This window comes from Mus musculus, chromosome 10 (genome assembly GCF_000001635.26).
Source record: "Mus musculus strain C57BL/6J chromosome 10, GRCm38.p6 C57BL/6J".
NCBI lineage: Eukaryota > Metazoa > Chordata > Mammalia > Rodentia > Muridae > Mus > Mus musculus.
The window spans coordinates 61,834,778-61,859,157 of record NC_000076.6 but is presented as its reverse complement, the minus strand read 5'-3'; the positions used below and the strand labels follow the sequence as shown (position 1 = coordinate 61,859,157).

The 24,380-nt window shown below is 50.7% G+C and overlaps 1 protein-coding gene and 1 long non-coding RNA gene across 29 annotated transcripts in view; one reads left to right on the top strand and one right to left on the bottom strand.

Moving 5' to 3' along the window:
• Gm40674 overlaps positions 1–14,084 on the bottom strand; it is a 29,058-nt gene extending 14,974 nt beyond the window's left edge. Inside the window, exon 1 of one of the 2 annotated variants that reach the window (XR_871762.2) lies at positions 13,302–14,084. This is a non-coding gene — a long non-coding RNA (predicted gene, 40674). Of the gene's footprint in view, positions 1–2,107; positions 2,286–13,301 lie in introns of those variants that run through there. The other variant, XR_871763.2, reaches the window with a different exon arrangement.
• Col13a1 (collagen, type XIII, alpha 1) overlaps positions 1–20,924 on the top strand; it is a 140,973-nt gene extending 120,049 nt beyond the window's left edge. For 15 of the 27 annotated variants that reach the window (XM_011243341.2, XM_011243336.2, XM_011243325.3 and 12 more), the window contains 8 exons: positions 1,529–1,570; positions 2,350–2,376; positions 2,740–2,820; positions 5,766–5,801; positions 7,993–8,046; positions 8,948–9,001; positions 9,947–9,982; positions 16,477–18,786. In XM_011243341.2, the coding sequence (XP_011241643.1) occupies positions 1,529–1,570; positions 2,350–2,376; positions 2,740–2,820; positions 5,766–5,801; positions 7,993–8,046; positions 8,948–9,001; positions 9,947–9,982; positions 16,477–16,689 (543 nt within the window). In that variant the 3' untranslated portion in view covers positions 16,690–18,786. The other 12 variants (XM_030244857.1, XM_011243342.2, XM_011243332.3 and 9 more) reach the window with 6 other exon arrangements.
• The last annotated feature ends 3,456 nt before the right edge of the window (positions 20,925–24,380 follow it).

Below are 24,380 nucleotides of genomic sequence, written 5' to 3'. Positions count from 1 at the left end.
AGGCCAGCCTGGTCTACAAAGCCAGTTCCAGGACAGGCAGGGCTGTTACACAGAGAAACCCTGTCTCAAAAAACAAACAAACAAAGAAACAAACAAAAGTACTTTGGTTGTTTTGGGTTTGTTTTGAGGCACAGTCTGACTATGTGGCTCAGGCTGGCCTTGAACTCACAGAGATCCGCATGGCTCCCGAGGGTATCACCACGCTCAGTGGAGTGTGGATTTCTATATGCACCCATACAATCAGATCTGTACATTATTTATTTATAATAAAAACTGTGCATGCATGCCTGTATGTGTGTGTGTGTGTGTGTGTGTGTGTGTGTGTGTGTGCGCGCGCTCATGCGTGTTTTGCTGGAGGCAAAGTCTAGAGCCTTCATGCATGCTAGACCAGTTCTTTACCACAAAGCTACAGCCCCGTCCAAGTGCCCTAGTTACATTCCTGTTGCTGTGATAAAAAATACCCTGACTCCCCCCCCCCCCAAAAAAAAACCCAAAAAGCAAAAAACCAAACAAACAAAACAAAAAACCCAACCTTGGGGAAAACAAGGTTCTATTTAGCTCCCAATTCCAGGCTCTATGTCCATTGATGCAAAGAAGTCAGGGTGGTAGAAACCTGAATCAGCTGGTCATATCGCATCCATAGTCAAGAACAGAGAGCAATGAATGTGTGCATGCTCGCTCACTTACTCGGCTTCCTTTCTCCATCCATGCAGTTCAGGTACCCCTGCTTAGGGAATGGTGCTGCCCACAGTGGGCTAGCTCTTCCCCACATCAATTCACTATTAACCTACCACAGATGAGGCTGCAGGCCAACCCAAGGGAATAAATCCCTCACTGAGAACAAAGGCTGTGTTCTCTACAAGGAGATCCCATGGAGCAGAACCACCACAGTCTAAGGGACATTGGTGTTTTCTTATCCGGCTTAAATCCCTCTTGCTGCCCCTGCCCTCAAGGAAATACAACCATCACTAGACTATCCATTACATCTCAAAGGAAATACTGTCATGGGCCTGTCCATTACAAACCTGGGCAGAGCTAGTCTTAAAGAATATTCTACAGGGACATCTCAGCCTCCTCTGGCTTTAAATAACCGGTCTTGGCTCCCTTAAGCCAAGGATCTCAAAATCACATGTCTACCGGGTCCAGGTGACAGATGAGTGCCAAGAGGCCAGAGTTGAAGACAGCAGGGGGTGGAGTCTGGGCAGACTGGGGGTCATGCCTTACCTAATGGGCAAGACTCTTACTCCTTTCCTGGGCTGTGCTTGCCATACACTACAGCATGGCACAAATCCAGTGCTAGCTAAGTGCTGTCCCGGGTTAACCTGGAGGAGTAGGTGATCTGGAAACATTTTCTGAAAATGTGTTCGGGCCAGCACTGTGGAAGGCCAACAGTTTTCCCTGAGTTCCTGTCCTAAGTCCCCTTCAGGGTGTGTACTGGCCTGATCTTCGGTGTCAATCCTATCCTCCCATGACCTTAGCTGGACCGGGACCATAACAGAGCATAACACAACTTCCTTTTGGCTTCTAGGTTCCTGGGCCGCCAGGGCCAGAGGGTCCTCCAGGACCTCCGGTAAGTATCAAGGACTGTAGCTTTTCCGCCATTGTGGTTAGACTGCCGATGTCCTCTCCCTTGGCAGTCACAGAGCTCAACCTCCCCCTCCCCCATATCCTCCCACCCCAGAGAGAGTTTCACTTTCAGAAACCCCCCATCCTTCATCCCTCTCATCTTAAACATGTCATCCCAGTAGGTGACACACACCAGGGATCCCAGACACAGCCTGGTTGACTGGCATGGAAGCCACAGGCTTGCTCTGTCGTGCGCTCTGCCCAACACTTATTTAACCCTTTCTATCAGATGTCTGTCCTTGCCCCTTCCTCCTGTTACCAAGAAGATGCTTTTTTTAAAGAAAGCAGCCCACTAAAACCTTTCCAGTTAGATGCAAATAGAAGGTCCCGGACAGCTCATATGAGCAGATGTTGGTCTGTGCCTCTTCATGGTCCACGATGCCTCTTACATTCTGGATCATCCATTGTACTAGCAACAATTTTGATAGTGGACATCATTTAATGAAAGTTTAGGGCCCCACACATTAAGTGCTTGACGTACCTCTGTTTTCTCTGACACCTCCTCTTCTCTTCATGAGACCCGAGTCAGCCACAGAGAGATTTTGTACCAGCCCCTGGCTGGGCAGATGGTTCTGACTCCACCCCAGGAAGCCCAGGCTTAGGCCACGCCCACATTCCCTTCTACCCCTCAAGAGCCGAGACTCCACATCCCCCAACCCTTGCTCATCTGTGGTCACCTACACGTGCCATTCTAATGCTCCTTGTTCTGACCCCCCAACACAGGGCCTCCAAGGTTTTCCTGGACCAAAGGTAAGGAAAGGTCATGTGAGAGATATCGTGGGTGGGACACACTTCTGAGACCTAGCTGATCCATCTCCCTAAATGGCACCTCCCGAAAGGTGCAGCCAGGCCTTCAGGGCAGAATGAAGTTCTGTAGTCCCTCTGACCTCTGACTGCTTTGGGATGTGAGGTTCCCCATCTGCCTCTTGAACTCCATGGAATGGCTTGCTTAGCAAATGATCAGACTCTTGCCCCATCTCTCCAGGCCCTTCCCTCGCCCTAAAGTATAACAAGACAGCCAACCCTAGCCTCCAAGACCTCGGGACAAAAGACTGGGCTGTCTGTCGGCAGCAGACCCCTTCGCTGACTCCTCCAAATTCCTTTTCCATGCAGGGAGAAGCAGGCCTAGAGGGCAGTAAAGGAGAGAAGGGCTCCCAGGGAGAAAAAGGAGACCGGGGGCCTCTGGGATTGCCTGTAAGTACCTTGGAGCCATGAGTCTTCTGGGGGGAGCTGTGCTGGTAGCCTTCTCTAGGCTTAGTTGCCGAGCAGGGACCAGGGAGGACATTGCTCTGCACCTAAAGTTCAGAGCATTCCAGTGTGAGGGGTTCGTCCTTTCATAGTGGGAATGAGATCAGGCCCTCAGCATCTTGCCCAAGCCCAGTCTTAGTGCTACAACGATGTGAAGCTAACTGAGGTAGAGCCCGAACCTGAGGAGCAATCTGATGGGGAACCAGAAAGGCTTGAGGCAAGCTGCAAGGCCTGCTGGGGCCTGACTTGGGGCCATAAAGGTGTGCTCTGAGAGGGTAAGCAGAGAAGACTTGAGGCTGTTGGTGCCGTGAAGGTAGGCAATGGCTAGTCTCCTCTTCCCCGAATAACCTCAAGGGAGACCCTAGCTCTGTTCTCTTATACACTAGTCACAGCACCCAGGCATGTAGAGAATCAGCCCCGTGGTCCTTACAGGCCGAAGCTCCTCCCATAGCCCTGTGCTCTGAGTCTTCCAGAGCCCAAGATCCCCTCATCAGCGTCTGAAGGCTGCCTCCGGGCTTCTGCCTGATTAGAGGTATAGCCCAGGCTAACTGAGTCTCTGTCCCATCCTCCTAGTAGCCTGGTGGCTCTTCACATGTCACTTGTCATTTGCTGGCGGTCACTTGAGGTCACAAATGGTTAGTGGCCAGATTGAGCCTGAAGGTTGCTCATCCGTTGAAGCTCCAGGGGGGCTTCCTCTGTCTCCAGCCCCAGGCCAGTCCCTAACCCCAGGCAGCTGTAAACAGCAGAGGAACCATGGGAAACCAATATGGTCACACAGCGGAGGCCAAAGGGACAGTTTCTTTCACTGGTGCAGCAAGCACTGGTAGGAAACGCAGAGGAGCTGACTCACTCCACAGACCACGAGAAGTGATAGCTTTAGCAGATGTTTTCCCACATCAGAAGCCGTGTCTGGAATGACTTAAGTACACACGGAAGTACCTTCCTGACCCCCTCAACCACAGGTCACCTGTTGTGTGCCTTCATGATGCCAACAACCCCAATAAATATGAGAGGCTTCAGTTAGGGTTACCCAGGCCAGTAACCCAGCAAAATCTACCAACCAACCAAACAAACCCCTAAGCTTGTCCCTAGAAGGCCATTCCCGGGGACTTTATGGGCAGCAGTAGGGACTGGCAGTGATTGTGGTGCCCTGAAGATCAAACAGACTTTCCCAGGGGAAGCCGTCTCTTGGAGGGAGAAGCGCCCAGCATGTTTGAATCTTTCCGCTGGATGTCTGGCCTTTCCTGGGTGGGTATTGATGCCAGTGGCTCACCAAGGGCCCATGTCCTCTGACTCAAACTCCTCAAGTGCACTTGGCAGCAACATTACATCATTGCAAACCCATGGCTGTTCAGCTCCCGGCTGCTTCTAGGCTGCGCCTGGATGTCAGCGCCTGTGTGGAAACAGGTAGCAGCCTCACCTCCAGGCCTGTCCTGCTGACATCCCCCTACCCCACCCCTCAACCCATTTAGCCAGTGCACTGTGGAGTCTGTTGGAGCTTTCCAAACATGCCTTGACCTGGGGGCCCGTCTTGGAGAGTTATGCAACTGAGCCAGTGTGGAACCTGGGCATCTGTATTGTGAACAGAATCCCAGGAGAGACAGCATGGGTACATACAGCCGGAGTTCAGCTCCTCAGCTCTGGCTTGGGGTCAAAGTCAGGTCCCAAATCGGTAGTCTCAACACTGAGAACAAAGCATCCTACCTAATACCCTTTCTGAGAATGGAGCTCTACGCGCTCCGTCTGAGCTCCACGCACTCCATCTTTCTGTCTCACCCCTCACCTACCCCATCCTGAGGCTCGTTTCTAAGGCTCAGCTGGAAGCAGTTTTTGAGAAGTAACGTGCTTGCTGGCTAGGTGTACCCTGCTGCCAACCCCAGAGACCACTTTTAGACCCTGGCACTAGGAACAAATTCCCCAACCCACCAAGTGCTTCATTGGTCAGCTGAGAGTGGGGAGGCCCCAAGTCACATGGGCTGAGTACGTTACAGGTTGGCAGCTGGAGACCTCTGGTCCTGCTAGCTCCTAAGCCTCTGTCTGTCAAAGGACTCTTGATTACAAGCTTGCGAGTGGACGGAGTTTATGTCCTGACTGTCAAGTGCCAGAGACACATCAAGCGTGGTCAGTATCGTCATTCAAGGACTAGCTCCGCCTGCCCAGATAGAGCAGAACTATGTCTGCTTCTTACTCGGGTTTTAAAAAAAACAGTGTTGGGGCCAGTGAGAGGGTTAAGTGGGCAAAAAGCAGTTGCTGCTGAGCCTACAAAACTGAGTTCAGTTTCTGGAACCCACATGGTAGAAGGAGAGAACTCCCGTAAATTGTACATACATACACACACACATACACACACACACACACACACACACACACACACACACACACACACACACATGCACTAAATAAATATGGAAGCAATTCTAATTGCTCCTAAGGGTTATAAGGTGCAGCATGGCCTATCTCTATACCAAAGAAGCCAGGGTAAAACCCCTGCAGGATCCCCTCCGTGCAGTCTGCCTTGGAGAGAGACCATAGCTCTGGAGCCACACGTACCTCCAGGGATGCCTTTCTGCACCCCCTTCCTGGAGCACTAAAGCACCCTGGGAAGAGAGGCTCCTGTGGGGTGAGGAGAGAGAGGGGGACAAGAGCTGTGGAGGGTCAGAGCATCTGTCCTCATGGTTCACGCCAACTCAGCAGCCGGCCACAGCCCTTGGTGTCTCCGTGTTCCTGTCCGTCTCCGTGTAAACACACCCACTGTCCTCCCCGTCGTTTATGGCATTTGTGTCTGTCCGTCCGGAGTCACCGCTTTACTCACCTCCCCTCCCCCATTGTCTCCTTTTTCTCCCTCCCCCTCCCCTCCCCTTTCTTTTGGTCAAACTGTGCCCTTCGTCCAGGGAGCTTCAGGTTTGGACGGCAGGCCTGGGCCACCGGTGAGTGTCATTACTCCATCGCCCCACCCCCACTCCCACCCCATCCCTGTCTGGCCTATGATCCCTCTTGTCTATCCTGCTGTGGCCTTGTTCGCTCCCCAACCCCAACCCCAACCCCTGCAGTAATAGGGACTGTGTTTAGTCCTTCCATAGACACCGGAAAGTCCCCTCTGTGTCTACATCAGAAGTGCCCTTTGAGCCGTCTCGGCCACTGAGAATGAACACCCAGGACATGCCAAGCACGGGGCAGTAAAAGTCACTCTAGCAACAGTGACCCTGAGGCTGAGACCAGCCTGGGAACCCTACCCTGGGGCTTGAGCCAAGATGTGTCCCTGGCAAACACAATTGTCTGTGTGTGACCTTCACGCTGTGCTGTTGTCATACTGTGACGTCTGTCCACCTCCTGTCTGCCTGTGAGCCTCCTGGTCACATGTAGTCACCCTTCCCAGAGTTTTTGTGCGGGAGTATAGAAGGGTCAGTATAGGAGTAGCACGTAGGAGCCTGGAGGCCTGTGTCAGCTCCTGTACCTGGGTGTGTTTTAACCACATCTTTCACAGTGGGTGGCACCCAAGCTACCCTGCAAGCACAAAAAAAGGGTCTGTAAGAGCAGGTGAAAGACACCCGGACCCTCTATTACCCCGTCCCTCCTGATTCCAGACAAGAGTTCTTGCTATCTCATCTGTAGACACAGAGCCCTGTAGGGCCACAGGAAACACCCCTCTACTTTACCTCCACAGAGCATCCTGTGGAGTTGCCAGCATTGGTTCTAGTAGTTGGTTCAGGGCACAGGACTTCCTACCTTGGAAGCCATGCCAGGGCTGTATGCCTGGCTACTTGTATCCAGGCAGCTACACCTTGATGACTGTCTCTAAGGCCCATCGCCCAGGAGTCAAGTTAGCTGGCTGGAGCGCCATATGGGAGAGAAGGCATTCAGACAGGTTGTAGGACAGAGCCTAGAACACTCAGAAGTAGGAAGACCGCACAAGCGATGCAGGAGAGCATCGTCTTACCAAATGCCAACTCTGTCTCCTTAGTAAGAGTGGGCCAAAGAGCATCCTGGGCTGACAGTAGCTGGAGGTCAGGTCCAGCATTTGCACATTTATCCATGGAGGCCTTGAGACAGATTCCTTAGTTGATCTTCTAGAGTTACAGAGCTGAAGCCTGGGTCAGTCTGTGGAGGCGTTTCAGTACTGAGGAGTCTGGGACATGGAGGCTGGGAGCCTGTCCCGAGTGAGCCGCCACTGTGGTCCAAATTCTGTTCTCTTCCTCTTCACTGCACAGAGGACACCCAGAACCTCTCCTGGCTCTGTTAATTTCCTGTGACAGTTATCTGTATTCTCCCATATACTCACGTCCTACCTTCCCCGGGTACACTCGGAGTATTGGATAGCATCCTCCTAAGCCCCGCCCCAGAGTCTGATCTGAGTAGGGACACATAAATACTGACAGGCTGATAGACAGGAGGCTGTGAAAGAGAGGTTTGATCTAGTTTGGATGTGCATATGATGGAGCCTGGGGAAAACGCATGCTGATTCTATAGTAAGCCCAGCTCTGACTCCAAGTCAACACCAGAGTACTACGGTACCTCCCAGCTCCCTGGGACCCTCAAGTTAGGAGAGAGCCTGCTCCTATTCCCCAAGGCCAGTGTAGTTCTGACATTGGAGGATACTAACTCATGACCCTGTCCCTCAGGCCTGGGAATCTGTAGGGTCTGCAGTGGGTTGGGGGAGGGGTGCTGGATGGCTCTCTCACACCTGCCTCTAAGTGTGTCTCCGCATCAGTCTCTGTGGCATGAAGACCCTCCCGCTGCATGTGGAGCTGTGACGGCAAGGGGGTGCCGGCCCTAAGGCCCCTGACTCCTGGGATGGGGGTCACCTCCCTCCCCGGTGCTTGTTGGTGGCAAACCAAGCAACCGTTCTTCTGGTTTCAGCCTTGGCAGGCTTGGCTGTGATGTAAGAGGTTTTCCTTCGTGAATCTGGCTCCGAGGACTCCGGGCGAAGGAACTGTCCTTCAAGGCCCCTAAATCCAAAATGGACCATGGCCAAGGCAAATGGCCTCCTCGAATGAAACCTGGCTTTGCCAATCCTGAAAACCGGGGCTCCGGCTTTGCACATCTTCAGGTCCTGGGTGGGGTTCTCGGGGCTTCCCCAAGCAAATGGTCCTTAACCTCTGCTTCCTTTCACCTCCCCAGGGTACTCCAGGACCAATCGGGGTTCCAGGCCCAGCCGGACCAAAGGGCGAAAGGGTGAGTGCTTTGTGACTTAGGAGCTTGGGAAGCCAGGGAAGAGGATGACTCCAGGCTGGTTCATCCTTTACGCCTGGGACCCAGCCCCAGGGACCTCATCTTCACTCATGGCTGCCCTCATAGCAGCCTGGAGGAGAGGAACCCCTCTGGGGAGACAGAAGCTTGGGTGAGATGGAAAAGCTCCTTCGCTGGTGCCTTGGCACGGTGTCCCTCAGGGATGCCCGTCTGTTCTGCTCATTTAGAGAAAGGGTATGGGACAGAAGGGGACTTAGAACGTCCCCAGAGGATGTCAGAAAGCCAGGGTGTCCGGCAGGGTTCTCACCATTAGTGTTGAGTAGCCACAGCCAAGTCACACGGTATCGCAGAATGGGTGGTGTAAGAGGATGGAACAAGACTCAGCTCAGTGTGGGAGGACTCTGTCCGTCCCCCCCTCAGCCAGGTTCCCACACACCCAGCAGGATCAGTCATCCCTAGTGGGCAGACTCCGTGCCGATCGATCCACCCCCGTGGAGCACCTGTGACAGTTCTCTGTCCACACCTCCTCCCTCTGCCCTCTGCTGTCCCAAGAGAGCCTTGTGGTGGGGGAGCGGGTGGCTTCTACAGAGACCAAGAGCTTCTCTGAGATCACTGGTACCCTGGGGAAAACCAGGATAGCCACTCCAGGATGATGACACAGGCTTCAGAGAAGAAATCAAAGCTCTTCTCTTGCTATCTCTGGGCCCACTGTCTGGTCTCCTCATGCTGCCTAGTCCCGTCAGGAAGATGGCTGTACTGGAGAGCCAAAAGAAGGACCCTTAGACCGCAGCTTGCCTCTCACACACTTCAGTTCTCCTAGGGGACAGAAAGTAGAAAGAGACAGCATGGCCGGGGAGGGCTTACAGGGCATCTTTCTCTCTTTCAGGGCAGCAAAGGCGACCCAGGGATGACGGGACCAACGGGAGCAGCTGGGCTGCCTGTGAGTCTACAGGAACTAGACCGTTTCCCCTCCGTCCATCTCTCCTCCCAACTAGAAGCAGGATCAAAGCACACAACCCAGATTCCAGAGCCCATACGTGGGGCCGCAGGAGAAGCTGCCCAGAATTAACTGGGGATGAGCTAGAAGTTCCTGAGGGGCAGTGCAGGGGACAGGTGCTCATCACAGGGACCACCACCTGTGTAACCACATGTCTGGAACCTTCCACCATAGCCCCTGTGCTGTACGGTAGAGTCCCGAGTGGCTATGCCTCCCTCCACTTCTGCCGTCCAGGACGGAGAGCCTCAGATCCAGAGCCACCACAACCCAGAAAGGAGGTTCTGGGCCTTGAAGACTGAGCTTGGTTTTTCCATCTGCAGTGCATTTGCCTGCAGCTTTGTTACAAAAGCCAAGTGGCCGTCTCACGGAGCCTGGATTCTGTTTCCCATCCACCCGAGGTTCATGTGCACAGTGACTAACTATGCACTAACTAAGCGTGTCTGCGCCGGTCAACGCTTAACACTTAGTCCCCTAGGGTATTCTGCACCTTAAAAGGTGCTCGGAGAAGCAGTGAAGCAGTGACCTGGCGAGGGAGCCATGGAAATATTCAGCCCTGAGTAGCCCCTGCCCGCAGTGTAAAACTCACCCCTCCCTCACCCCATGAATAGTTCCCAGAAGAACGCAGCTGCCAAGCGGGACATGGGCTACACGCAGTGTAAGAAAACCAAGATCCTTGTGCGTGGCTTTGCTCATAAACCCGCGTGCCTCTTGGTCAGATTCCTCGATGCATTTGCTTCTCTTGCCCGTCTGTAAAATGGGAGTAACGAAACCCATCTCCACTGAACTGAAGCTCATTAGCGACATTTTCTGAGCCCAAAGGAAGGAGGACTTCATGGCTGTTTCCGTGTTTCCCCATTAACACGTCTTCGTTTCTCTGATTTACCGCAGGGTTTACATGGACCACCCGGGGACAAAGGAAACCGGGTAAGTCTGAGCCCTCGTGCTCTGCATCTGGTTACTAACGTCTTCATGATGGGATGGAATGATCAATTGGAGGCTCCTGACCTAACAGGACAAATGTTCTTTCCCTATAAATCATCCTAAATTGAAAGGCTTTCTAACGAGGGGCTCCATGCCATACACGCAGGGAACCTGAGGCCCAGTACTACAGTTGAAGCCAGTATTTCTCATTTCCAGAGAAGGCTCAGTGAATCTCACAGCAGCCATCAGATTAGCATGGCCATCTAGTAACAGGAGCCTCTCATCCAGCTCTCTCTACGTTGCCCTGATAACCGGCCCCTTAGTGATATTTTTAGATCCATCGTCACCTCATCTTTGCCTCCTGAAACTGAGATTTGTCAGGCATTCCAGGCCACTATTGGTGACTGAGAAAATAAATTCCAGCTCTGAGAACAGCCAGCCAAGCCCTAAAAAAAAAAAAAAAAAAGAGTATATCCCAGCTGCTGTTCCTCTTGGAGACTTGGCAGGGAATGGAACGGACTGCATTCTCCAAATCCTCCCTCCTCCCCTTGGCTCCTGCGGTCCTCAGAAGGATTTGTTAAGTGTCCCCAACACCATAGGCGTATAATGGTCATGGCCTTGGGCATTTGGGTCCAGCAGCAATAATCTAACTACATCTGGCCAAGAGACAGCATCTTCTCCATCACCTCCTCCAGGGCCCATCTGTGTGCAATGCACACACCCTAGACCGTGGTTCTCAACCTTCGGGCCAAGACCATTTGGAGGTCAGATGACCCTTTCAGAGGGGTCACCTAGAACCAACAGAAAACACAAATACTCACATTATGATTCATACAGTAGCAAAGAAAGTAGCAACGAAAATAATTTTTTGGTTGGGGGGGGTCACCACAACATGATAACCGTATTAAAGGACCGTAGCATTAGGAAGGTTGAGCACTGCTGCCTTAGAGGACCAAGAACATCCTCCAGCAGGCAGTGAAGTTCAAGGACCTTACATGGCAAGGAACGGAAGGAACAGGCAAAGGGCCACTGTCCAAAACAATGGGATATGGTGAATTGAGTTTCCCGGTGAGACAGAGGCAGAGCACGTGGATTTCGGAACCTGGGTGATCTTTGACATTGGTCAGAACATGTTCCAGGAACAGAATCTATCAGAATCTGTATGTTTCTATCTGGCCCCAATTAAATCCATCATCCTTGATGGATTAGCTCAGCACTTCTAACCCCCTAAAGCCTCCTCTCCAGCAGCCACACAAAAGCAAGTCAGCCTGTCCCCTAAAACCTACGAACAAGTGAGAGGAGGCAGGGCCACCCCTACCAAACCGTCAATGGCGAGGCTTCATGGAGTCCACGGCAATGACCTAATCCACTTTCAGCTGTGTGGCTGGTCTCTGAGTCTACCAACCTGATCATTCCATTTCCTCGTTGGTTTACAGACCTTCTTAACTCCTAACTTCTAAAACTTCCTAATGTGTTCTGGTTCTCTTTATTACGCTCGGTTCACATTTTTTTCAAACCTGTTTCTTAAGACTTTCTCTGCTGGCTGGAGGCACTGGAGCAGTTGAAATGAAGACAATGCTTCTGCCGTAGAGAGGAGGCTGGGTTGGTCAGTGAGGGGCCCTTGTCACAGAGGATGAAAAAAATGGACCAGGCTGCTGTCTCTGATGCTAGGCATTGTGGGAAAATCTTTCTCCTGCACTTCCCCTTCCTGCTCTTTGATAGTTTCTCCGAATCCTAGATAGAATGTCTCTTCTTTGGAGTCAAATTCAAGGACTGAGGGTATAGCTCAACTGGGGGAATTGTTTGCTTTGAGCCCTAGGTTCCAGTTTAATACTTCACAAAGCTCAGTGGGTACCACACGCCTGCAATGGCAGCACACAAGGGTGGTGGGGGAGTACAAGGCAGGAGGATCGGGGAGTCACGCTCATCTCTGGCTACATTTCTGGCTCAGAAATCCAAGAAACTGAAGGTCAAGCTCAGAAAGGCAGTGAGGCGCCGCACAGAGGGCCAGATGAATTGTCCCAAATGGCAGGCTTCAAATCAGGGAGCAACGAATTTTTCTCACCCAAGAGAGTCAGTTCTCAGGATGCCAGATGGAGAGGAAAAAGACACTGGGAACCTCAGCCACCTCATCCAGGCCTCTGAGCCACCAGCCCTAACGGGGCCTAGAGGGAGGTGTATGATAGATACACTTTGATCCAGGTGACATGTCAGAGGCCGAGGCAAGGTTCGGAGTGTCACCTGGGAAGTGACGCTGGAGATATCCGGTGCTCCTCCCTGTTCACCACAGGCAGCCCTCACAATTTGCCCTCATTGAGCTTTGCCTTATCCTGCCTGGGGAATCCATTAGGAACCGGTTCCATCTCACGTGATCCAAGACACAGCCTTATGATTTTACTGTTGGGCGGGCAACATGGCCTCAAAGGCAGAGGTGCCTGCCACCAAGCCCGACAGTCTGAGTTCAATTCCCATGTGGGAGAAGGAGAGAACTGACTCCCATTAGTTACACACACACACACACACACACACACACACACACACACACACAATTATACTATTGCATGTCATACCCAAAACTGGTCCTACACCTCTTTCCTGTTCACGGAATAAGGAAAGACCATGTTACCCGATGGACAAGGACAGAATCCCAAACAGGAAGCCTGCTAAGGATACACAAGACCATCAAAGGGGTGGGGGGTGCTCTGCTCTCATCTCTAAGGGTACCTTTCTCCTACACATGCCCTACCTTGTCTCTAAGTGACTCAGCGAACTTGGGCCAGGAGTCCTATTTACAACAAAAACACTGGTCAGTGCCACACATGGCCCCTCAGGCCTGGGAGGTAGAGGCAGAAGGGTCAGGTGTACACAGTCCCCCAACTACATATCAAGTGAGAGGCTAGTCTTGGTTATAGGAGAAGACTCAGTTGAAACAGCAATGAAATGGGGTCAAAGTGTAAGGTGCCATCACTCTGGCAAGGTAATTACCAGGACATGGTTTGATTGGTTGTTACCACAGAACTGCCTGCAAGCCAGCCAGTGGAAAAAGTCCCAGCATGCTGAGCTGCTTCCACCTCTGCTGGGGATGGGGATGGGGGAGTGTGTCGGGGTGCATGCATGTCTTGCTCCCTGGGTCCTTCTGCCCCTCCTTTCTCTCCCTCTCCAGCCTCTATAGCCTCAGTCTATCTCTTATTTCCTCTTCCTTTCCCTCAACATATGCACCCACTAAACTCCCACAGCCCCCATCCCTCCCCCGCCTTCTGGCTTATGTCAGTCCTTCACACTCATCAGGAATGTGGGTCACTGTCTGCCCCTCCCCTCTTACCAGCTGGAGCTGGGGGTGGGGGCATCTCTCGTATGTTCCACTCTGGGGTAGGCAGGAGGGGACATGTAGGTAAAGCTGTAAGTCCAGAATCTTCCAGAACACACGATGTGGGGGTGATGCCTTATAGTGTGAGCAGCCTACACTCTGACCTTCAGGCAAATCTTCTAAGGCCTGGAACCACCCCTTCAGCAGCCCCACCCATATTCTTCATTGGGAAACTACTCATGACTCAGAAGATAAGGGCCTCACGCCCAAGGACACCTACCTCTAAGGGCAAGGACCCGGGTCTTCCCATTCCAAAGAGCTGGTGCCCCAGCTTGTCCACACTAAGGGGATCCTCATGCCCAGGTGGTTTCATTGGTGTGTGTGCCTTTGATCCAAGGACTTCACTGCCTGGGCACACACTCATTAACACTCATCACTCTGAAAAGCCATTATGTGGACAATATGTGGACAAACTACAAACATCACTGGAATTTAAAAACAAACAAACAAACAAACATACCTGGGTTCATGTTCAAAGATCTGGGGAAACATCAGTACTACAGCAACTTACAAATGCAGGAACACCACAGACAGGACAAGACCCTCCTGGGGAGCATCCGTTCCCATACTAGGTAGCAGGAGGCGTCATCACCACAATGGGCTGAAATCACCTTCCATTACTGAGAAATACGCCGGTAATCATCTCTTATACACAAGGTCGTGCAATAATTTTGGGAGCAAGTGTAACACACCCATTTTACAGGAAGAAACTGGACACACACATGAAGAAACTGGAGTTCCGAGGGGTTCAAAGTTAGTAACTGGCAGAACTCACCAAACCTTTGGCCTCCCCATGATGGAGCAGTCATGTACAAATCCTGAGGCATGGGACAATCCATTTCCACAGAGGGAAATGTCTGGGGACAGCCCGAGGGACACTCATGGCCCATTTTTAAAGAACCGAGACATATGAAAATTTAACTGCAAATCCATTTCCAGATGATGTCATTTCCAGAGGCCCCAGAGCCCTTCTGTAGATGAACCCCAACACATAATAGACGGGGTTCACTTAGGAGCAGGATTTTCAGAAACAAATGAACTCCCTGAGCTGGCTGGAACAGAGTGTGCCAAGATGCACTTACGGAGGTCAGAAGACAACCTGGAAATCACTTCTCTCCTCCTGCCACTTGAGGATTCGCCTCTAGTGGTCAGGCAAGGTAGTGAGAGCACCTTCTTTACCTGCTATTAACCACATCACGGCCCAGCAGGACAGCTTCAAATAGTGATGGTCTGAGACAATAATAAATCAGAGCCAGGGGGCTGGAGAGATGGCTCAGTGGTTAAGAGCACCGACTGTTCTTCCGAAGGTCGTGAGTTCAAATCCCAGCAACCACATGGTGGCTCACAACCATCTGTAAGGAGATCTGACCCCCTCTTCTGGGGTGTCTGAAGACAGCTACAGTGTACTTACATATTGTTAATAAATAAATCTTTAAAAAATTTTAAAAATAAATCAGAGACAGACACAGCATATGGAGGATCAGCCTGAGACTCTACACATGTGCACACACATGCACCATCCTGCTCACACATGTGCAGACTGTAGTCATGTATGCACGTGCCTATAGCGGGGCTCTGACTACAGTCACCTTGTCTCCTGAGGTACTGGCATGGGCATGAGAACTAACTGGGACAAGAAGGGGGCTAGAAAGTGGGCTCAGTGGCTAAGAATGTGTCCTGCGCCTCCATGGGACCCAAGTTTGGCTCCCAGCATCCACATGGGCCAGACTACAACCACTGTGACTCCAGTTCCAGGAGCCTCTGACACCCCTGGCCTCCACAGACACTGGCATTCGTGTGTATACACACACACACGTACACCATCCTTTGCTAGGTTTAAGAACAGCAAAATTGGGCACCACAGTCCTAGGTGGCCTCTTCCACTTCGGCTCAGAGATGCCCCTGCTCCCGCCTCCCTCTCCTCTCTCTCCTTTACCCTTCTCCTTTGCCAAAACCCTAGGTACTCATGCCCACTCAGGTGGGTGTGTCCCATAATCCCACGGGAATGCTGACTTAATTAAGAAAGTCTTTTTTTCACTCCGCCCTTTTATGTATCATTTTCTCTCTCTAATGTTAACATGTGAACGATCCTAAAGTTTTGATGATGTGTTGTTGTTTTTCCCCCCTTCTTACCTTGGACTAAACCATTGCTCACAGGGGGAGAGGGGGAAGAAGGGCTCTAGAGGGCCTAAAGGGGACAAGGGGGACCAAGGAGCACCTGGACTAGACGCCCCCTGCCCGCTGGTATGTTTCTCTGTTTCTTGCGCACATAGTTCTAAGTTTTTCCCCCCCAGGGTTGCAGGTTGGAAACAAAGGAGGCCAAAAGCTCTGAGGAGCCTCGCGCCACAGATGCCACCAAGCCTGCCTATGCCTTGGCAGTCCAGCCTGCAGAGGGTGGGCCTCAGAGCTACAGCTGCAAGCCATTCTGCTAAATCCCTGGTCTTTGAGTCTCCGTCCTTTGAAGATTCAGAACAATGGATGGGTGGAAGGAAGGGAACCCGCAGGGTCTGGGTAGAAGGTCTCAGGCTCTGTCCCCAGCATGCTTCGCAAACCCACCCTAGTGTTTATGGCACGCAGATTTGTGACCTCTGTTGCATGGCCACCTCCGTGGCCTGCAGCTCTAGCTGTCCTGAATCCGCACTCAGGTCCGGATGCAAGACCCAGGTTAGTCTCCTGAGTTCTATACTGTGCAGAATAAGGTCAGACAAGGAGCTTTTCATGCACTACTGCCCAGCTAAGCATGGACTAGTATGTCCATGATCTTATCATGTCCAGTAGCCCAACTAAGACCCAGGAAGCTGCAGACCTCAAATCTGTAGATAGCCCCAAGCAGCCTTCCCAACAAGCCAGCAACTGATGACTATGGTCCATCAGCCTGGCTTCTCAAGGGACCTCTCAAAGCACTAGAAGCCCTGAAAGGCACGCTGCCAGCAAGCTGGGGTTGTCTGTGGTTGTGCCTGGAAGGGACTGCAGTACAGAAGCTGGCCGTGTTCTATCGGTGCACTTTCGCTAATATGTAATAGCCTCAGGGTCTGCATCCTGGCCTGGGTAGGACTGGACCCATCCCGCTCCACAGCTGGAGATGGCTGACTCTGACCTCCGTAATCACCGTGGTTGGTTTTATGAACAGGGCCACCGAGGTTTTAAAGGAGAGAAAGGGGAGCCGGGGCTACCAGGGCTGGACGGACTGGATGCCCCATGCCCACTGGTATGGCATTTCCCTCCCTTGCCTGCGTGGCCAGTTTGGGCTACCCCACGTGTGTGGTGTGTACCCGCGTGCCTCCTGATCCTCTTGCTCTGCTCTCCCAGCTCCTCCTTGCTGACCAGGAGTCACCTTGCCTAGAACATTAGTGGCTCCCAGCCTTGTCACCCTCTTGCATGCGACATGCCCAGTGGCATTTTCTTGGCATCCTCGTGCAACTGCTTCTGAAGCACCGCCCCATCATCCCGCCCACCCCAAAGCCAGTCTCGGCTGCATTGCATCCTCATTGCCTGGTGACTGCTTCTAGAACATTCTGGAAGCTAGGGAAGCGAATGAGTTGGGCAGGCTTTTTTACAACTGATTGCTTTGCCTCCGCACAGTGCACTTAGCCCTGAATATACAAGCTAAGCAAACTAACAAAACACAGGAGTGAGCTGCCAGTCACCTGCTTCCCCTGACCCAGACCCAGACCTACCCCACCCCACAGTTTGGCAGGGACATGGGGTTGCTTCTGGACAGAGAAGTTCTATAATTAAGGTGGTGGTAGAGACCACCCTGTCTATTCTTCCAGGCTAGATCCCCTTGTGATAGCTCAACTGTCACCATCAGAACTAGATTATGGTCCAGCATCAGATATTAGATGCTAAAGACCTAGAAGGTTCTACTTAAGGTAGCTCACTATGAAGTGAGAAGTGGAAAGGTCTAGAATGCAATTAGGAGGAGGTAGGTGGTGGTCAGGTATTCCTGACATGTCTGGAGCTGAAACCCAGGAGCTGGTTTCCCCCACACCTAGTCTTGCTCTGGATGGTGACTTCCTATGTTGACTTCCTAAGTATCTATATGATCCTCTCAGCTAACTATAAAAGAAACAGAGGCAACGCTTGACCCTGCAGGCGCAGGTCCAGATGTTCCTGCTTGCCTTCCATTTCCCCGAGGAGATCCAGAGGCTGCGGTCACCACCCAACTCCCAGCCTCAAATCCTCCACCCTGTCACTCAGGAATTCTCTTTGGTTGATACAGTTCCTTGAAGGGCACCAGAGATGTCTTAGGCCACAAGCACAACAGAGCCAGCATAGGTCACTCGAACGGAGTAGCAAGCCTGCTGACACTGCTGGCCCACCTTCACATCCCCAGGGTGCAGTGTGCATGGCTGCCTTGCTTGACTTCCAAAGCATTTCCATTCATTAAAACTGGGTCTTTCCTAGACCACAGTTATGCCCTGCCCCCATCCCACCCTTCCATGTCTCCCACTCTCCCCCACCCCCACCTGTGTGCTCTCAGTTCTTCAAAGGCTCCTTCTTTTCGCCCTCTGCCTACTTTCCCACTGTGCCCTGCCATCATCCATGTCCCGAGGGAAATGCCCTCAAAGGCCCCTCTCCTCCACAGAGTTTGTGTGTAGTGTGCCGTACCGAGGCAATGGGGTGACTTGGCATGGCATGATGGACTGCAAAGGGGACAGAAGTCACCATGAAACTGAAATGCATGCCCCCTATAGTCCTTTCCGAGCCCAGAGGGGACAGATATCATTTGACTATTCAAAATGATATCTGTTCCAATAATGATGTGTTCTTTGTCTTGGACTGGCGGAAATGGGGAAATGGTGGAAAAGCTATTGACATAACTTGAACACATGCTAGGTTTCTTTGGGCTGGGGCAGTAGCTGCAGCATGCTGGGTGATTGGGAGGTTCGCTGCTGGCTGGGTGGAGGAGACCCTAGACTGCAATTCTAGGATGGGACTGAGACCTAGAACTCTTAAGACACCACCTGGCCTTCCCCGCCAGCCTGGCCTCTGGAAGATGCCTGGGTGGCTTCAGGATGTGCTAGAGAAGCCAGAATGTCAGGCCCAATAAGCCTGGTGAGGGTTCCCTCACAGGCAGTACCCAGAGGCTGCTGCTGCCTTGCCTCAGAGAGCACACAGTTTCCCACCCTGATAATTCATTTCACTCCAAATTCCAGGGTGTATCAGAGGCAGGGTCAGAAAGTCATCTCAAAATCATGTTGCAATCCCCCTGGGGCTGTGTGTCTCTTACCAGCCCCTGTTCCCACCCACTACTGACCAGTATCTGGGACTGTTTAGATGACATCTCCCACTGCTTAGGAAGAGAGATGAGCTCAGGCAGGCTGGGGGCCCCCCGGAACACCATCCCATCCCCACCAGGTTTGTAGAGGAAGGCCAGGAGGTCCACGTGCTGAGTGACCTGAGTTCTTAGAACTCCACAGAGTCTGAGCTGTGGGCATCTACCTGTGCTGGCTGACCCCACGGGCCACAGTAGCCTCTTAGCCTTGCCCTGCAGCACACTGGGCATTAACCGAAGGGAAAACGGTAGCATCTAAATGCTTCCCTCTTCCAAGATTCTGACCCAGAGCAAAAATGGAAGCAGACAGCAGTGGTAGGCCATGCCCCACCAAGGCTATGGAAATGTTTATGTCCTTGTCACCTGTCTGCTCAGACAACTATCTCAAGAGCCTAAGCGTTCTCTGCTTCCATGCAGGGAGAAGATGGCTTACCAGTCCAAGGCTGCTGGAACAAGGTAAGATTCCCAGAAGGCCATGCAGCTCTGCGTCAAAGGTGCTGCTCTTTCTCAACAGTGCCATAAAGTTGGCAGTTTCCCACCTGCTTTTCTGCAGATGAGACAGGAAGATGTGAGTGGGTCAAGAAAGTTGCTACCTCACCAGCGGTTAGCTGATGGGCGGAGCGGGGGCAGGGGCAGGGCATTAAACATCTCACTGCACATACCTGCAGAACACTTAGAGACATTTTAAGGAACTAGGTATATAGATCAGTTAATAAGAGTGCTTAGCATGCACAAAGCCCTGGGTCTGATTCGCAGCGCTGCGTAAATCCTGCATGGTGCTACGTGTACGTAATCTCAGCATCCACTCACCTAGGAGACGGAGGTGTCCCGAGCACCAAGATATCAGCAGATTTAAAATGCCCTTGTCATTTGCCATCATTAAAGCAGTCAGTTTAATACTATAGGGCCATCCCTCTCAGCCGCAGCTCCCAAGTCACAGGACTCCCCAGCCTAAGGGCAGAAGCCTTCCTTAGTCCTCGGCAGGATCCACAACCAGATGGTGGGCAGCCGCGCATGCGTGCCGTCTCCCTGCACCTCCCCTCCCCCTCAGCATCTTCTCAGTCCCCCACCACCACCCACCAAAGTTATCAGTATGTCCTCATTGTAGGGTTTAAGACCCTGCACTCACAAGACTTTGTACTTAGCCAGTCCAGCCCTATGCCACTAACTCTGAATTGCAGAGATGGCTCAGCACCCCGTGCCCCAACCCTCGAAATCTTGTTGATGTACAAATCTGGGGCAAGTAGGGAGACAAACAAGCCATCAGACCTAGACTGAGCACCTAGCTACCAAAAGTACTCACAAGTCAAAGAAAGGAAAAAAATTCAGCATTGAAGGGGCCATGTCTCCCAAGAATCTGTACTCCCTTCAGCCATGAATCCATTAAATAAAACCCTCCCCTGTCCCTAAAGAAAGATACTCCTGGTAAGCAGGGCATGGAACATGTTGAGTTTAGCAAGGGAGCCACAGCTGCTGTCCAGAGCTACAGCATGTTGGAGGCGCATCTAAAGAAGCCTATGTCTGCTGGATAACACCACAAAAGACTTCTGGACACATGTAGTAAATAGCGCGGTTTCCAAGACAGCGTAGAGAGACTGCCCTCTAGTGGCTGCAGAAGGGAGTAGCGTCAAGGTGAAAGTGGGGGGTTTCCCTTCTGGGAGTGGTATCTTACAGTCCTAAGGAGGGTCTTCCCTCTAGCGAGTTTAAAGTTTCACACTTCCCTATCAGAGGTTCTGAGGAACCAAATCCACCTCCTCTCCTCTAGGGGAGGCAGCATTCAGTGCTCCTGAAACTAACTATCCATTGTTCTGGTTTTGTTTTGCAGTGATGCCTCTAACCTGGGACTGGCCTGTGTGTGTTTGTATATAGGATATTTATTTTTATACAGTTTTCACCTTTTGAAAATGCCCAAACTATGATGCATCTTACAGATCATTAAGAAAGAAAGAAGAAAAGCCTGCAGATTTTGTACAGGAAATAACCCCTTTCCCTTTTTGTTTACAAGACATTTTTGTATAAATCTGTTTCTAATACACTTTCTGTCTGTGCGTCTGCTCCTAATGTTGCATGATATTTGTGCACACTTACTAAATATCACAGCTTCATAAATTATTGTGTTCCAGTGCCAAAGGGGGCCCACCAGCACAGAGGTGCTGTGAGCTTGTGTGTGAATTCACACACACACACAAAAAAAGTGGAGGTCGGTGGTGTTTGCCAGACTACATGTGTCTGACAATATTTTACATTTTAACTGACGGTCATTATTATAAGAAAAAAATAATAAAACGTGGCAATTCATGATCCTGGTTAATCTCTAAATTAAATCCATTCTGTCTTGTGCAAGCAGGAACCCGCAGAAGTGTGGAGCAATGTTGGGAAATGTTAGTTTCAACAAAAAAAGGACAGTGTTGACTCATTTAAGACATTTTCCCTAAGTCATGGCCTAAACGCACCTGAGTACTGAGGGTTCAGCAATACCGAGGACCCTGGGGGCTGCAAAGGGGACTTCATGCATTGCTTCAGGTTTGGGTAGGGCTTCTGGCCATTTTAGTCCCTCTTCCCCACCCCCCCCCCCAACTCCTCTGTACTGTTTCTGTTGCAGTGATAAAATACCATAGCTCAAAGCAGCTTTGAGCAGCAAAGGGTTGATTTGGGCTCACGGATCCAGAGCGGGGAGTCTATCATGTCAGGGAGCTACAAGAGCAGGAAGCTGTTCACATTTCATACATACACAGGGAACAGACAAGAGAACAGAAAGTGAGGCCAGGCTATAAAACCTCAGAGCCCGCTCCAGCGAGGGACGTCTCGCCCCATGGGTCCTATAGCCTCTCCAAACCGCGCCACCAACCAGAGGCGAAGGGTTCTGGCCTATGGAGGACATGTCCCATTCAAGCTTTCTTCTGAGTTATGATCTCTAGTAACAGCCGCTTCAGAGCACACTGTTGGCTTCACAGACGTCTGTGGATCCAAGCACAGCTAGCTGAAGGAGGGCGCTTTGCCTCTTGTGACATTCTTTTCCAGTGAAGGAGAATCACCCTGCCATACACCCCCACTAGATCGCAGCCACATTCGACAAACCTCGAGTTGTTTTGTAGGAAATGGGGGTGGCTAGAAAGATTGGCTCAGTGGCTTAAAACACCCCAGCAGTGCGCAGAAATCTGCAGCTCATATTCCAAGGGAATATGACACCTCTTCTGACCACTGTGGGAGCCAAGCATGTATGTAGTCCCCACACATACATGCACATGTGTGCATACACATAAAATAGATGAGTGGTTTTAAATTCCTTTTTACAAAGAAACGGAGTTGTCAGGCTTAGAAATGGATCCATCAGTAATGAGCCAGCTGCAGAAGCCTGGGTACCTGAGTTCAGCCCATGCTTGTACCCATGGGTACCCATGTTAAAAAGCTAAGTGTTGGGGGTCCATGCTTGGATATCCAATGCTCAGATGTAGGTCCCCCAGCCTTGCTAGCCAGCCAACTAGCTTAGCCTAATCAGAAAGCCTCAGGCTGGAGAAAGACCCTGACTCAAAAAACAAGGTGGATGGATCAACGCCTAAGGTTGTCTGCTGTTGTGACACATGTCCATACACACAAATACACATACATACACAGATGTATACAGATATATACAAATACATACACACATACACATATACATGCGCATATGTATATCAATATACACATACATATATGTATACATACATATACACATAAATACATATACATACACACATACACAATATATATATATACATATACAAATACACAGACATATATACATACATATACACACATGATACATATGCACACATATATACACAAATACATACACACACACACAATAGAGCTGTCGAGAGGCTGAAGCAAAAAATTTCAAATCTAGGGCCAACTTGGGCTGCATAGTAAAACCCTGTTTCAAAAAGAGAGAGAGGAGAGGGAAAGAAATCAGTTACATTGTTTCCCAGTCACAGGGCCTGCATGGTAAAGGTCTCAGGAAACTGCTTCTTTTTTTTAATTTTTCTCCATTCTCTTATTTGTGCGCAGTGTGTGTATATGTGCATGTCTGCATGTGTGTGGGTACATGTGTGGGTGCCTGTGCACGTAGCAAGTGTGTGGGCTTGTGGAGGCTCCAGGTGGTGTCGGGAATCATTCTCGATCCCTCTTCCTTCATATTCCAAGGCAGAGGGAGTCTCTCGATGGAATCCAGAGCTTGCCAGTATGGCTAGCTTCTGTAGCTGGGTTGCTCTAGGGCGTCTCAGGTCTCTGCTTTGACTCTGGGAGCCTTTATGTGGGCTCTGGGGACCTAAACTCAGATCCTCACACTTGCCTCCATCTGGTCTGATGAGCCCTCGGGATGGCCCCATGACTCTGCCCCAGCATCTTCCCATCCCAGTGGCAGGGACTCCAGACACATTTTAATTTCACTGTGGTTACACTCAGAAGTGAAATGTAACAAAGACTCCAGGCAGCAACATATTCCTCTTTCTACATCCATCTTTCTACCAGCAGCCGCAAAATAGAATGTTCTATTTTTTTTAAGGAGGAAAGAACCCACATAGGCAATCCAAAGCCACATGGCCCATCTCACGTTGTACTTTATTGAAACTGACCCTTTCCCTGACTTGAGGGTTTCCCAGTTCCAGCACTAACTTCCCCACTTTGCAGGGAGGACCTAGGAACTCAGAATACCCCCAGGTTCTCAAAAGGTCTGAGTGGAGTCACAGCTCAGCAATGACAACATCAGAATAAGAGTGGACCCACACAGGAACACACCCCTCCTGTTACCACTGATCAGAGCATTAGGGAGGCCTGAGGACAGAGAATCTGAGGGCAGCACGGGTTACAGTCTCTTGTCTCGAAAATAAAAGAATGAACATATATAATATATTTATCAATATATTTAAGAAATTTATTATATTAAATATTTTAATTTTCTATTTTAATATTTAATGTTTTAATTAAACAGTTTACTAAAATAAATTTCTTAAATATATTATAAAAATTAATAAAACTATTTAATAATTAAATAATTTTACTTAATTAAAAATAAAATAATTTAATTAATAAAATAATATGGTCATATATAAATAGATTTTAAATAAATATAAAAATAAAGAAAATGGAACTATATGTAAAAGGAGTGGAGTGGGTGGTGTAGCTCAGTGGTAGGACACTTGTCTAGTGCTTAGGAGGCCCAGGGTTCAATTCCCAGCACCCCATAGAGAATCAGAGAAAAACAAGAGCAACAGTGGCTGGAAAGCAGAGCACTGTCATCCCTGTTACTAACGCGGCGCCCCACAGGCCATTTCAAGCCTAGCTGTAGATTCTTCTCCTTCCTGGCCTTTGACTTAGTTCATAGTCCCCTGTGCATAAATAAGCACACTGTCTTTCCATGTCATTGCGCCCCCTCCGGTGCCCCTCAGCCAGGAACCCCCTTATCACTCCCAGGCCACTGAGCTGCACCTGAGCCCTGACCTCAGCCTGCTTCCTCACCAGAGCGTCTCTATTTGGATCTTAACTGTGTTGAGTGCAGTTAAGGAAGAAGGTTCAAAGGGCATTAGGCGCCAGCCTTGACTTCGAGCAGATGGGCAGTCAGGAGAGGGGCTTGTGTGGTTGCAGGGAGACTCTGGTGCTCTGGAGGAGCCATCAGAAAAAGGCGATTCTGAGCCTAGGTGTGTAGCTCAGTTGTAGAGCGCCTGCCTGGCACATGCAACGCTCTGGTACCTTAGATATGGTTCTATTGCTGTGAAGAG